At 47.6% G+C, this 16,048-nt stretch overlaps 2 protein-coding genes across 2 annotated transcripts in view; one reads left to right on the forward strand and one right to left on the reverse strand.

Annotated features, from left to right (window-relative positions):
* Positions 1-2,913: 2,913 nt before the first annotated feature.
* Positions 2,914-4,313, forward strand: nr0b1 (nuclear receptor subfamily 0, group B, member 1). Its single transcript, XM_056580513.1, has 2 exons — positions 2,914-3,697; positions 3,940-4,313. Exons 1-2 carry the CDS (start codon positions 3,034-3,036, stop codon positions 4,179-4,181), a joined length of 906 nt encoding a protein of 301 aa, XP_056436488.1. The 5' UTR covers positions 2,914-3,033; the 3' UTR covers positions 4,182-4,313.
* Positions 4,314-12,069: 7,756 nt separating this feature from the next.
* The window catches only part of il1rapl1a (interleukin 1 receptor accessory protein-like 1a), a 75,753-nt gene continuing 71,774 nt past the window's right edge, over positions 12,070-16,048 (reverse strand). Inside the window, exons 5-7 of the mRNA XM_056580419.1 lie at positions 15,269-15,439; positions 13,739-13,783; positions 12,070-12,791 (exon numbers count right to left, since the gene is read on the reverse strand). Coding sequence (XP_056436394.1) covers positions 12,070-12,791; positions 13,739-13,783; positions 15,269-15,439 — 938 coding nt within the window. The remainder of the gene's footprint in view (positions 12,792-13,738; positions 13,784-15,268; positions 15,440-16,048) is intronic.

Below are 16,048 nucleotides of genomic sequence, written 5' to 3' on the forward strand. Positions count from 1 at the left end.
CTGATGGTGGATGGACACATAACAAGTCATCAAAACGTGATCGGACTTGAGGAACAGTCCAGAGAAGGCAACGCAACAGGCCTGTGGATACCTAATCCACAACATTATTGCAGTCTTGAAATCTCCTTTGAAAACCCCTCCTGCTAGTTTCTTGTTGACGAGTAGCGCGACAATAAGCCGTGAGCTAGGTGTTTACGTCAGCCCTGCTGCGTGGAAGGGGTAAAGGACTTGCTTATCACCGCCCCGGCCTTTAACGTCATATTTCAGTTCCCTGAAAGAGACGGAAGACGAAGGAGCAGCTGGAAATTCGGAAGCCCTGTTGTGTGTGACAAAGAGGGAAAAACACAGAAACAACTTACATGAACATCAGCGAGAGATTGATGGGGGGGGGGGGGGGGGTAGAGAGAGAAGAGGGGAGTGGGGGGAGAGAGAGACGAAGAGATAGAGAAGAACTGAAGAGAAGGATGAACATAGAGAGACAGAGAGAGAGAGACTAGGGTGATAGAGGGTGAGACAACAAGAGAGAGTGAGACAGAGAGACATTGAGAGAGAGGAGAATGAAGACAGTGCGACAGCAAGAGAGAGGAAGACACAGAGAGAGAGGAGAGGATTATAACGAGTAAGAGGCACAAAAAGAGAAAAAGAGAGTAAGAAGATAGAGCCAGACAGAGAGAGCAAGCAAGAAAGAGACGACTGAGAGAAAGGGAGAGGGGAGGAGACGAATGGAGTGAGACAGAGAGAGTTAGAAGAGAGAGAGCAAGAGCGAGGGGTAAGAGACGGAGAAAAGAAGATAAAGAGAGAGAGAGAGAGAGAGAGAGAGAGAGAGAGAGAGAGAGAGAGAGAGAGAGAGAGAGAGAGAGAGGCAGAAGTGAAGAAAGGGCAGCAGCTCTTTTCTCTGAGCGTGTGTTCTTTTCTCAACAAGACATAATGTAATCTCTCCTTGAGATGGAGAGCATTTTTTTTATAACCTGCACTGGCTAGGCCTTGAGCAGTGGAAGAGACAGGTAGAGCGAAGGCTGTTTATACCAAACCGACCTTGGTATAAACATGTGAAAAATCTCTCTCTTTTCTCTCTTCAGTAAATCAATACAAAGACATTTTCTCTGAACAATGTTCTGGCACTACTGCAAAAGTTTTTCATTCTGCCTTGGTTCGCGGCTGCGTCCTTATCCCTGCTACTTTATGAATGCCGGCAGCCACTCAATGCCACTCTTTCTCCCAACCAATGCTAACCTTTCATGAAGACCATGGTGCCGGAATGCACGGGGACTGTGGTTGAGTTCCTTTGTGACGGGAATGGCCCAAAGAAGAAGTGCATGACTTTGGTTCAACTTTTATTTATTTTTGCCTCGGGGCACCGGGTTCCTGTTTATTTCATATTTTTATCTTTCTGATTCCGAGCGTTTCGGAAATTGTCTGAGCGTCTCTCTCGGTGCCTCTTTCTTCCTCCTCTGCCTTGCTTTTTGCCCCTCTCTAGATCGCTCTGTGTTTCGGATGCTGCCCGGGAAGCTGCGGACCCCGACCCCGCGCCTCTCAGGAGCAATTAAGATAAACACGCTCATTCCTCTGCTCATTCCTCCCCTGTCCGACACTCACAACTTCCATAGCTACGGTTCCCCGCACCCTTCCGAATTCAGCTTCCTCCTCCCTCTTCCTCCTCCTTCCCCCTCCAACCTCCACCTTCCTCTTACACCACGTCCTCCTCCACCTCTTCCATCTCTTGCTCCTCCTCTTCCTTCCACACCTCCTCTTCCTCCTCCTCCCTTCTCCTCCTCCACCTCCTGTTTCTCCTCCTCCTTCTCCTCATCCTCCTCCACCTCTTCCTCCTCCACCTCTTGCTCCTCCTAATCTTCCTCCTCCACCTCCTCCCTCTTCCTCCTCCCCCTTCTCCTCCTCTTCCGCCTCCACCTCCTCCTCCTCCTCCCTCTTCCTCCTCCCTCTTCCAGCTCCTTCTTATCCGACTCCACCTCCTCCTCTTCCTCCTCCACCTCCTCCTCCGATTCTCATCCTCCTCCACCTCTTCCTCCCTTTTCCCTTTCCTCCTCCTCCTTCTCCTCCACCTCCTCTTCTCCTTCCTCCTTTGGTGACAGATGCAAGGAGAGCGTTGAGTCATGACATCATAATTCAAAGGCTCCTGTTTTCACGGTTAAATCAATAACAGTGTGTCCGAGTCAAGGTTGGAGCCTGGCCTTCACAGCTCAGCACACAGCCCTCCATTCTCATAGAAAATCATATAAATTGTCCCTAAAATAATTAAGCCTTCAGATCCGTCTGTAGCCTATTTTTTACCGGCCCCCTGCCTGATAAACGGCACCGCCGCCCCAAGTCAAGGTAAATGCTGAGAATGGAACTGAGATTTGATACCTTGGCTCTCTCTGTTTCTCTCTCTCTTTATTCCTCTGTCTCTCATCGGTGCACAATGTATGCACACACCCTGCATTCTTTGTCTCTCTATTTCGACCAAACGGAATGCCGTTGAAGAGGAATATTAGGGAGGTGGTTGTTTCCTGACCAAAACAATGTTTCCTCGTGTGCTGTAGAAACACAGGTACATTCTGGCACTCAACAGATTTTTTTTTACTGATTTTGAGATTTTATCTTTAATCCTGTGTTAAGTATCACAAAGCATTACAGCCATATTTATATCGACCTATTCGAGACCAAACAAAGGCACGGGCGTGTGTTTGTGTCGACATTGGTTTGTGTGCTTGCGTGTGTGTGCGTGCGTGCGTGCGTGCGTGTGCGTGTGTGTGTGTGTGTGTGTGTGTCTGTGTGTGTTGGGGGGGTAGTCGGGGAGGCAGTGGGCGGAGCCGGGGCGCGGCCTAAACTTGGAGGTGGAATATGTAAAAAATTTAAACAAGTTCTCATCGCACGAGGACAGACGGGAGCAAATATAAATGTGCTGCCGTTCCCGCGAGGCTATCAGGGGCTCAGAAAAACAGCACCCTCTGTCACTGACCTCCGACGGGCTTCAAAGACACCGCCAGGCGGGCATCGCGCGCCTCAATCCCCCATGTAGAGCTGCCAACTGCCATGGCCACTGTCGAGGGCTGCCACTGTCGGGGGGCCGCCGGTGGCCGGAACAACAGCAGCATCCTGTACAGCATTCTGAAGAGTGACAGCCTGCTGTCGAGCGACGAGCACCCGCAGCAGCACGCGCTGCATCACCTCGTGCACAAGACCACCACCACCTCGTCGTCTACCTCCACAAGCTCTTCTTCTTCTTCCGCCCCGACTGCGCTGCTCGAGCTCCGGCAACAGGCTTGCTCGTGCAACTCCACGCGGCGTCGCGGGATTCTTCGCGCCCCGCAGGTCACTTGCAAAGCGGCGTCCGCGGTGCTCGTGAAGACGATACGCTTCGTGAAAAACGTGCCGTGTTTTCGCGAGTTACCGGAGGACGACCAGCTGGTGCTCGTGCGGAGCGGGTGGGCCGCGCTGCTCGTCTTGGGGCTCGCGCACGACCGGGTCGATTTCGAGACGACGGAGACGGTGGAGCCCAGCATGCTGCAGCGCATCCTCACCGGGTTACCGGACAGGCAGAGCGAGGTGGCGCCGGCCGAGCCGAGCAGGGGTGTCGCGGCCGGGGTCTGCCTAGTGGACATCCAGGCTATCAAAGCGTTCCTGAAGAAGTGCTGGACTCTGGATATCAGCACTAAGGAGTACGCGTACCTGAAAGGAGCCGTTCTCTTCAACCCTGGTGAGCACACGTCTCAAGCTGTATTATCTGTCGTTGGAGAACTTCTATAATTGAATCGATTTTGTGTGACGTTTAATCAGATATACCGATGACCCAACGAAATGTCTTTCTCCAAGACCCTTGACTTTCGACTGCTCTTTCATTCTGATCCCTCGGCACCCCCCCCCCCCCTCTCATACCATCCACACCCCCCCCACCCCCCGGTTTCCCCCCATTCCCCATCATCTCCGTCTCCTGTCCAGACGTGCTGGGCTTGCGCTGTCTGCACTACATACAGTCGCTGCGGCGGGAGTCGCACCAGGCGCTCAACGAGCACGTGAAGCTCATCCACCGGGAGGACAGCACGCGCTTCGCGAAGCTGCTGATCGCGCTGTCCATGCTGCGCGCAATCAGCCCCCCGGTGGTGGCGCAGCTCTTCTTCAAGCCCGTGATCGGCGCCGTCAACATGGAAGAGGTGCTGCTCGAGATGTTCTACGGGAAGTAGCCCGGAAGAAGGGCGTGCGCGCGGACCAAAGGGCGGGAAAGAGGGGAGAGAGTGTGTGTGTGTGTGTGTGTGTGTGTGTGTGTGTGTGTGTGTGTGTGTGTGTGTGTGTGTGTGTGTGTGTGTGTGTGTGTGTGTGTGTGTGTGTGTGTGTGTGTGTGTGTGTGTGTGTGTGTGTGTGTGTGTGTGTGCCGTGGGAGGTGAGGAGGGCGGGGGGATTGCGTTTATGAGTTGTTATATGGACTGTAAATATCAAACCACGAGATTATGACGACAGGAAATGAGCGATTAGATGAAAGCCAGCCTTGAATAGATCTTTTAAGACTGCGATACTTCATCAAAGCACACAAAGAGTTGTGTTTGTCCGTGTACGTGCACGAATCATTGTGTGTGTGTGTGTGTGTGTGTGTGTGTGTGTGTGTGTGTGTGTGTGTGTGTGTGTGTGTGTGTGTGTGTGTGTGTGTGTGTGTGTGTGTGTGTGTGTGTGTGTGTGTGTGTGTGTGTGTGTGTGTGTGTGTGTGTGTGTGCATTGGTTCGCGAAGGCCATTGACTCAATGATGCAGAGAGAGAAAACAAATAAGGTGGAGCTGCTGGAATTCATAACTTATTTCTTTTTGTATAAGATATTTTTGTATAATAAAACGCTAAACAGTTTTTTGTGCTGTTCTCCTTGTAGAAAAGGTGGTGGTGAAAGCTCTGACACTCCTCAAAGGGCCAATTCGTGTTAAAAACATCCAGTAGATATGTGTCCCATGGTAGGCCTAATCATGTCTCAAACGGACAATCTGAGATGTAGAACAATGCACTGGAAACATGCAAAATGAAAATGTTTTGAATATACCGGTAGTTCTACACACACACACGCACACACACACACACACACACACACACACACACACACACACACACACACACACACACACACACACACACACGCACACTTGTTATTGTGCTGTTATGAAGGCCAGTTCATACAAGGACATGCAGTGGTTAGTGTGATGATGGTAAAAACCCTGGTGAACTGCCATATTTAGCCACAGGAGGGCAGCATAACTCCACATAAACTCCAATGAAAATACACACACAGAGACAAATACACACACTATTGCCTCAGGGAATGTTGCAATTGTCCCTCTAAATCTGGTCATTATGGTCTGGATTTTGCAGAAAAGCCAGAGGCAAAAAAAGATTTACATGCTGAAAAAAGTGAATCGTCTTGGTAAAGCAGGATGAATCGCTGCCAAGTCGACGACTTGCTTCCATTTGGAAGTGTAATGGATCCTTCATCTCACATACAAGGCAAGAGGCCGTATCAGGGTCAACGTGTTTTCCTTAACCACAGCGAGAGAAAACAAGGTGAGGTTCTCGAAATAGTCACCATTTGGAAGAGAGACCGGCTATACCTCCATGTTTCCTTTGGTTTGTTTCTGGCTTGTGCTGAGAAGGTGGCGCAGTAGGGATTAATGGGTTGTTCGTGATAGCCAACCCAGATTGATTGAGTTTAGGGCTGAATTAATGCATATACGATGCAGGGCAGCTATCGGCGGACCAATGAGGTCCTGGGTTTAATTCAGAGACAAAGGGATAAATACTAAATAAATATACTCTGAAGGAAGGCAAGGGAAGCATCTGGCCTTATGTGTGCACTGCTTCAAAGTGAACATTGGTTTGACTCTGGGTTAGAACAAGTCAAAATCCACAAGCATAATTCACATCGTTACATTTGAAGTCCATAAAAAGTTAATGTTGCCATTGGAGTTACATTGCATCTGCTCAAACTGCATTCCATGTTTTTGCCCCACCTGGTGGTCTAAAATGAAATAACAGAAATATATATGACATGGACACACACACACACACACACACACACACACACACACACACACACACACACACACACACATACACACACACACACACACACACACACATACACACACACACACACACACACACACACACACACACACACACACACACACACACACACACACACAGAGACACACACACACAGACACACACACACACACACAGACAGACAGACAGACAGACAGACAGACAGACAGACAGACAGACAGACAGACAGACAGACAGACAGACACACACACCCATGCACACACACGCACACACCTACCCCCCCTCCTCCCGCTCCCTCTCGATGGGGCCTATTTTCTTTCCAATTAAGTTCTTAATTGCTCTGGATAATAAAGAGTCCATTAATCCCGTGTCTGCTAATAAAACTCCAGCTGTCAGGCGCGGGGCTGCCAACCCGACAAAGTCACCAGCTCTATTTCAAATTGACACAGTGTCTGCTGCGGCTCCTCCTGTTGTGTGTGTGGGTGCATGTCTGTGGGTCTGCGATTATGTATGCATTTGGGCGTGTGTATGTGTACAAGCGTTTTTGTGTTGCGTGTGTGTGTGTGTGCGTGCGGTTTTGTGTGTTTGCCGCCCACTGTTTGTCTTTATGAAGGCATCCGGAGAGATGTTCACAGTACAGTTTCCTTTTCCCAAGAGATGGCACTGTTTGCTTTTTGACAAAACAGTGTGTGTGTGTGTGTGTGTGCGTGTGTGTGTGCGTGTGTGTCGATTATTTTCCGAGTTAAAGCTGCCGCGGGTCGATTGAGCATCCTTGGCCTTACGCCCGAGAGTTAATCTCAGAATCAGCTCATTCTACCTGTCAGACCACCACTCACGGCCCCTCACTGCAGACGCGTTCACCTTTGTGCTTTACACCAGCCATAAATATGTAGAATTTACGCTTGATGGGAAGGACAATTGCCTTTATAGGTTGAGTGGAACAACACAAAACAACGATCTGTCCAGCAAACCTGTCCGTTTAAGAACTCACACACACACACACACACACACACACACACACACACACACACACACACACACACACACACACACACACACACACACACACACACACACACATGCCTGGCCTTCCATTTACAGGCTCACACACCTGAACGCTTCACGCCACACAAACACACACACACACACACACACGCACACACACACACACACACACACACACACACACACACACACACACACACACACACACACACACACACACACACACACACACACAAATACCTACACACACTCTTGCTCGACTTTAGAACACCAGAAAACGAATATAAGCTTGATTGAGATGCAGCATATGACTTGATGAATGGATTGAGAGATAACATCACATCCAAGTGGTACACGTTTTACAAAAAGCGACAATTGTATTGGATTCAATGCTATTGGATTAAATACTGCTTCTCCCACTGTTGATTTATGTTGGATTAGCTTAGCAGCCATGCATAATTATAGCCATACTTTTCAATAACAAATGTTGAACAAAGTTTAAATGGATACAATTTTGCAATCACATCAATTCAAGCACATCTACACGTTAGGTCAGTAAGTGTAAAGCAATCAATTTTTTCATTTTCAGAGGGGATGAAACTCACCTCAAATGTGACCCGTGAATGTATTATAAGGATTCATTTGAATTAGGAGTGCTTTCCACTCAGGTGATATGGCGGGCCACAGAGGGTAACAATGTGAGAGCGTTGTTCTTTACCAATTTCATAAAGGTTTCACAGCACAAGCAGTGGTAGAGGCTATACGGGTATGAATGGGTTCCCTTACTCCTCATGGGGGCCCACACTGGCCCCTACGTTCTGCCTCATCCGCTGCCAGAACCTGTTTAAACCTGCATTCCTCAGGCTCTGAGACCGGGTCAGGGTCCACTTTCCTAAAGGGGCCCCATGACTTCAGGGCCTCTAAGCCCAGGGGATCCACCAGGCCCCTTCAGAAACCCATCCATTGGCGTGAATGAAATCCCTTTAAAATAGAAGATCTCAAGAATTTCGGGAGACCTTTTTCTCAGAGGAGGTCATCGTATGACCAGCCCAGGTGTTGCTCAAACCACAAAAGAAGGGTATGTTCTCTTTGTCTACCAGGGAACGTTTAGCAGACTAAACAAGTGAAGATACACACATGGACATCGACCATGTGCCCCTGTACATAAAAGCACAGAAATAAATAGGCAGCGTTGGCCTTTTGATTGGCCTTATGTCAAAGTCGTTGCTATTTTCTTTTGAGAGTAAATAACTGCCTGTAAACAAATGAAGGTAAACGGTGGGGAGTTAAATCGGTTAAGAATTAATATATTATGGTGTTGAATTACTTTTTATCACAACGCACTATAACACTATAATATGTAATTTCTTGGTCGATTTCAATGGGTCATTTTTATTCAGGCGTTTATGATCCATTTGATGATTAAATATTAATATGAAAACGACTCATTGAAATCTGTTGAGAAATGTTAACGTCATTGTGTTTTTATCTAGAAAAACCACAGCCCCCCTTGCATTGTTTACAGGCAAATTATGCGTCTATGGTATATTTGCCTATCCATAAAAGTATAAGACCCTTTATTTGTGTTACGAGCAGCATCTTTTTTGGCCTTGGATGACACCTCTGGGAAATATCCCTTGAGAATTTACTTTTTATTTTCTTCCAAATGCAAACGGAGAGCCATCGCCACCAGTGGCAGTGTTTAGTCTTAACCCTGTCCTCTCTTGAGGGACGAGGGTTAAAGTGAGCAGCAGCTGTGGTGGAGTAGTAGATTTCCCATAACAACAAGGGGTTGCTGGAGGTGAGTGACATCCCATAAACCCTCCTCATCCACCCGGCACTGCCCTGATTATTGGGGCTGTTTGGAGACTGGAATCATATATTAGAATTCTGGACACAAGGCCACATGGGTGACTCGACTTTTCATTTCATAGTCTGCCAAGCGGTAGGAGCAGGGGGCAGGAATAACCAATCAAGTCATTACAGGAGAACAGTTTCAGCCAATGGTGAGCCAACATGGCGTGCATGTTACATACTAACAGCATACCCTCAGGCCAAGGTGTGTGCTCGGGGTTGGGATGAAGATAAACGAGAATACTATGAGAGAGAGTGAGAGTACGGTAACGATGGAGGTGGAGTGTGTTAGAGTGTGTTGTGTATGTGTGTGTGTGTGTGTGTGTGTGTGTGTGTGTGTGTGTGTGTGTGTGTGTGTGTGTGTGTGTGTGTGTGTGTGTTTGTGTGTGTGTGTGTGTGTGTGTGTGTGTGTGTGTGTGTGGGTGTGTGGGTGTGTTAGGGGTTATAAGGTAAGGGACATGATTGAATTATTTGGGGTCTTATATTTGCTTTGTGATTGTTTGTTGTCAGTATGTGTGTGATGGATAATTAGGGGAGTGCTGCATGCGGCACACACCTATTGTTATTCTTAGGCTTTATTAGGTAAATTTGTTGGGCTGAGTGTTCCTGTTGATTCTGTTGACGTGAGACTCTTCCATAATTAGGCTATCAGGCGTTTGTATGCTGTGTGTGTTTATATAGATTGCTATCAAAATGAGCTGTTTATTTTGGTTACCTAAAAAGAAAACATGTTCCTCAATTGGGCGGTACCCATTTCTCCTCTTGCTGCTGTTCATTCTAGTAAACAACATAGGAACTGACTTGGCACATAGTTGACAAAAAATACATTAACTCAATTTGTCAAAGTTAATAAATAATAATAAAAAGGTTTTTGTTTGGGTCAAGCAAAACAAAGAAAAATGCAAAAAAAAAGTTTTTTATTTGAAGCAGTTGAACAGCAGTTAACTTGGGAACAGTAAAACGCTTCTTTATTTACTCCTTTTTCTTGCTTTCGAGTTCAAAAGTTGTGTCTTTTTTCTTTGCTTTCAATCATTCATATTTTGCTTAGTTGTAGAATGTTGTTTGATTTTTCTCAAAACATGTCAATAACATCAAACATGCCAGGAAATACCACTGACACAATCTCAATTAAAACGTCATTCATCTGAATATTAATATGGAATTTTGTGAGTGCTTTTCAGTATGTGAAGGAGTGGATGTGAACAACTGCCAATGACTGGCGAAAATCGACACATAATGGAAACATCCAGAGGAGATCAATGTTTTTAATGTGCAGTGAGAAAGTAAGGGCAACTGATAATGACTGTGTTTCTATAAAGATAGACATTTCTTTCCAAGTGAAAATCGTGTTTATATATTTATATAAATATCTATATTATATATAGAATACATATCTATTTGCTATGCATACTCAGAAATCACACCTTCAAATATAATAAAAAAAAGTCTTTCAAAACACAAATGTATTCTTTTTTCTTTCCTTAAACATGAACTATCCATATCAACCAATCAATTCTCGGGATGGGAATTGTATGCTTAAAAAAAAACAGAAACATTGAAAATGTGATCACCCTTGTAATCACATTGTATCTATAATCGTAGAGGACAATTTTTTCTCATGTGGGACTCAAATCCAACGTATCATCTCAACAAACCAGAAACCACAATGCAAAGTAGTGTACAAAACCATCATAACACTAATACACAACTCCTCTTTCCATGAGAGATGAAATGCAAATAAGAATGACTTCTCAAGCAAACCTTTTTTGTTATAAAAATATAATTCTTTTTTTAAAATAATCTACAGATTTCTTTTTAAGGTGAGGCATTTCACTATTACGCTAAAACAGCAGGGCTGCTTGTTTCAATAGAAAATATGAAGCTTCCGAGAGTTTGTGTCAGTTTAGGTCTTGCAGTGTATTGCAACCTTTCTCCCCTCTCTCTGTCTTTAGCACTCTCTCTCTCTCTCTCGCTCTCTCTCTCTCTCTCTCCGTCGCACAATATGTTGCGTCTCAGCTTCTCCTTCTTTTTGCATATTCTATGATTTATTTTTAAAGAGTGTTTTCTTTTAAACTAGATTACACCTTGTACAGGTAAACAAAAAGAAGTTTCGGCTCCTCGAAGCTCCTTAAAAATTTCCAGGCAATACTCAAAATGTGTTAAAACTTTTTTTTTCTTCTTAAGCTACACAAAGTCATGTCCAAATCAAAAAAGAAAGAATGAAACAAACGAGAACATGAGACCAGCGCGGGTACAAAACATACCGGTGTCACGAATAAGCGCAGAAAAGTAAAGTTAAAAAACAAGAAATAAGAAGAGAAGACAAAAGAAATACAACTCTGTGTGACGTTTTGAAGCAAGGTCAAACAGTAGAGAAGGCAAGAAACATGATTGATTAAAAAAACAACAGGAAGACACTGATGCTACAAATAAAGTTGAAATATGTACAAGACCCTGTTTTCCTGTAGTTTGTATGGGTGCACAACTCGGTGTACACACGTGTGTGTGTGTGTGTTCCCGTGGTTGCTTGCTTCCATGTGCACAAGTGCCATGTTGTGTCTGTATCGTGTGTGTGTGTGTGTGTGTGTTTATTATCTTTCCGAGTTTATGGGAGAGTTCCTTCCTCATTAGTAGTAAAGAAACGGCCGGTCGACCACAGAGTACGACAGCGTGTGAGATTGTACCACTGTTCCCTTGTACAAAACAAACATGTCCTGTAATATAGCAGTCATCCACTCGACAAACCAAGGGAACCTGGGTTCGCCCCGCCTACACCCGCACCCCGCCCTACCCCGAGTTTACCCCACCCATCCCCATCCCCATCCCCGATCCCGCGGGCGCTTATAGTTCCTCCTCGTCCGATAGAAAACAAGCGACTCCAAACCTCTCCCCGTTTCCTCACTGTCCGCGAGTCATCCACGTTTTTACCGAAAAAACGACCCAACTTTGTTTCCACCCTTCCAAAACGTGACTTCCACCTCCACCCTCCCCACTCCCCCACCTTCTTCCAGCACTGCCCCATGCCGTTGGCGCCCCTCAACCCTGCATCAACGTGCCCCTGTGTGATCCTGGCTCCGCCACGGCCACCACCACCACCACTAACACCACCGTCACCGCCACCACCACCACCACCACCACCACCACCACCACCACCGCCGCCGATTCCCATCTCTGGCTACCAGATGACGCTGGAGATGCTGGTCTCGCGGGGCAGCAGCGGCAGCATGGCGTTGTTGGCGTGGGCCTCCTCCAGGCTGTGCTCGCGGCTCTTCCCCGGGGGCCTCTGGCCGTTGAGCAGCGTCAGGGGGATGTTGCAGTAGGTGTGCTGGTTGCCCAGGGAGGAGAGCGTGGGCAGGGTGCCGCCTGGCGGGATGTCGTACTCGTAGCTGCGGTAGTAGTGTTTCTGCCGCATGCTGGTGTGGTAGGTGTTGTGGAAGGACGAGCGCAGCTCTGGGTGGGCGGTGGCCATGGCGGTTGAGGTGGCGGCGGCCATGGAGATGGCGGAGACGGTCTGCAGCTCGCCGAAGGGGCCCTGCTCGCTGACGTCCAGGGCGGGCTCGTGGCTCAGCATGGGCTCCGTGCGGCGGAAGGGCATCTCGTACTGCAGCTGCTTCCAGAACTTGGAGCTGAGCTTGTTGCTCTTAGGGCCGTGCCACTTGATGACGGTGAGGGTCTTGATGGTGTGCTTGAGCGCCTCCACCTCCTGGTAGTTCATGATGCCGCGCAGCTCGGCGCACTCGATCAGGATCACCTTGATCTCGCCCGTCACCAGCATGTTGCGCAGCCGCGTCTCCAGCTCGAAGATGCTCCAGCCGCGGCGCACCACATAGTTGGGCGTCATGACGATGATGAGCCGCTTGCTCTGGTCCACGCAGCGGGCCACGTCCTCGATGTAGGCTGAGGGAACCACAAACCACACCGTGAGGGAGGGCGGCACGAGAGAAGGCAATGGAGGACGGATGGATGGAGTTCCGGGAATGGGGTGATTTAAGCTTGAGCTGGTGGTGTGTTTCATGAGACGGAAGAAAACACGTGGAGACAGTGACACATTGAACCACATAAAACACGAGACGACGATTATCACAAGGACACAAACATGTAGTCTAATCGGAGGGAGCGCAAGCTAGCTCTTATCTTCGGTATCTGCTCATTTCCTGAGTTCGAACCATTTGAAGTCAATCCGTCAGTGTTTACCGGGTGTGTATTACAGATGTGGCTACGTTTGAACATGTGCAAGGCCATGCAAGGTGCACACAAGGGTGCCAACCAACAAACACAGAGTCAAACTACAAGGATTTGGAGATGAAGGATGGGGTTTGATAAGAGTTACACATCCTGATGATGTCGAGGTGCTAAGCTTGTTGTTTCTGCTCACACACAGAAGTGTCAGGGGCCGATCACACAGAACAGGATTTATGAGAAAAACGCTCGGCCGCTTCACAATTGTTTTCCTATGGATCCGAACTGTGCTGAGCTGATTTCTCGCGAGGCACTGCGCATTTGTCTGTCTTTTTCTTTTTTTACCGCACTTAAACTTAAAGCAGCGGAAAGAAGATGTGACTAAATGCCCAAAAACGTACAGAAGCTAATTCCAGTAGAGTAAGGATAATAATGTTTATACAGCTTGGCTCTTGTTGAGTACATTTTCACTGTTAAACGGTAAAAATGTTTTAAATGGCACAATTTGCTTACGCAGCCCCCCAAAGGGTCTCTCAAAGTGCTCTGCCACGGCATCTCTGAAGCGTCTGCATCGGCTTTTCTGTGTGATCGGTACCAAAGACTAGGGTCCCTTCAGGGGTCATGGGAGGCGTCTCATACAGAAGGAAAGGGCTAAGGGAGAGTACCTCCAAGCAGTCGAGTGTCATCCTGGTAATGCTCATTGGAGAGACCTAAACATAAACATGGCAACGTTCAAACTCAGGTCACAAGGAGGGCACTTCAGAGCTGCAATCACGGCATACGCATACACACGCACGCCGACACAGACACACACACACTCGCCGATGCAGACACAAACACGCATACACTCACACACACCTACAGACCCGCAGGTGCACTCACACACAAACACACACACACGCAGACATGCGGGTCTACACACACACACACACACACACACACACACACACACACACACACACACACACACACACACACACACACACACACACACACACACACACACACACACACACACACACACACGCACACACACACACACACGTGCAACCTCCCCGGTCCCTATCCACCCACCACCCTAGTCACCCACATACAAACAGAAACCCGCTCTACACAGTCTTAGACACGCCCCCAACCTCAACCATACATCATCACCCTGATTGGAAATCATTGACTGTAATTTGCCCCGCCATTTAAGACCGCGGCAATTCTTTCTTTGATTAAAGGACGGAGTTGGATAACACAGCTGGGCTCGCTGCCGCTGCTGATTTCGCATGGATATTTAATTCTGTCTGGACCAATGAGGACGCAGTTATTTCTTTTTACGATCAGCTCGTCAACATGAAGCCTATAAACACGGAGCATGGCCGCTAACTAGCGCTCGCTCTTTAGCACCTACAGACTGCTAAGCAGCGCCGCAGCGTGCGGGGAATACTTTCAGAAAGAATCCTCATGCATTACTTATGCCCCGAATAAAGAGCTGAGGCAACGCGATGAGTGCATATCAGCTCCGCATTACACATTTCCAGCAACGCTGTGCCCGTAGTTGGCTGAGAGTAAACAAGGTGGAAATACTCTGCTGGAGACCGGAAATAATGATACAAAAACAAATACAATAAACTATAAGGGCATTTCCAAAAAAAATGATGCATTAATCTCAGTGGGTACCATGTGTACTTTGCCAAAGCTTAGCTAAGATTCAGTTTTGCCTTTGGATTCATATATTTGCCTTTTTTATTTTTAATGCATTCTTCGCCCTGTGAGAACTTTTATGTTCAAACATGAGACACATGACGCAGACACACAAGACTAAAGACAAACAGAGTAGCCTCTAAGACTAAGACATGTAAGCAATGCAACAGCAAGTTAACAGCAATGCTAATGAGGAGACAACTACCAACAAGTGCATTTATGAATACATTACGTATGCACATACACACACACACACACACACATACACACAATGCACACACACACACACACACACACACACACACACACACACACACACACACACACACACACACACACACACACACACACACACACACACACACACACACAGACACACACACACACACATACACACACACACAGAGGCACATGCACAGACCCTCACACACATGCACATATACACACGCACGCACAAACACACACAAAGCTACACACACAGACACCCTTGGCTAGGTCCTTACTTCCTGTGGGGATGAGGTCCCGGTCGGGGATGAAGAGCTTGTACCCGTAGTGTTTCTCCAGGACGTCCGGCAGGATCTCCAGGGCAAAGCGCTCCTCCTCCCGGGTCTCCTGGCTCCACTGGTCGGGGTCCACCTTGGTGTAGGACAGGTAGGCGTCGTAGTCCTTGTTGTCTAGGCGACACGGAAACATCAGAGAAAGAACATTAGACTGAGAGACAAAAAAGGAAGAAAGTTATACTTTACCGAACCTGTAGCGCATAACCACCCTTCTTACTTCACATACACACACATACAGACACACACACACACACACACACACACACACACACACACACACACACACACACACACACACACACACACACACACACACACACACACACACACACAAACACACAAACACACAAACACACGCGCAAACATACACACACGCACAGACACACACACACACGCATACACACACGTACACACACACACACACACACACAAAAACACAACCCCACCCACCCACACAAACACTTACCACAAACACAATCTCTCATTGCCCTATGTCTCAATATTGCGCAAAAGAGAATAATAACCGCCAGCAGCAACAAACAGTCTGGAGATGGCACGTCAGGAACAAGTGCTAGTCATTACGTTCAGTGGAAACTGCTGAATGTGGGTCAGCAAGAGAGGGAGCCAGACGGTTTTCTCTGGTTCTTTGAGGGGCCCTAGAAGAGCTTTTGAAAGGCGTCGGAGAGGCCCGGGCCCGCTATCGACAGCACGGTGATCCAGACA

This window comes from Gadus chalcogrammus, chromosome 20 (assembly GCF_026213295.1).
Source record: "Gadus chalcogrammus isolate NIFS_2021 chromosome 20, NIFS_Gcha_1.0, whole genome shotgun sequence".
NCBI classification, from domain to species: domain Eukaryota; kingdom Metazoa; phylum Chordata; class Actinopteri; order Gadiformes; family Gadidae; genus Gadus; species Gadus chalcogrammus.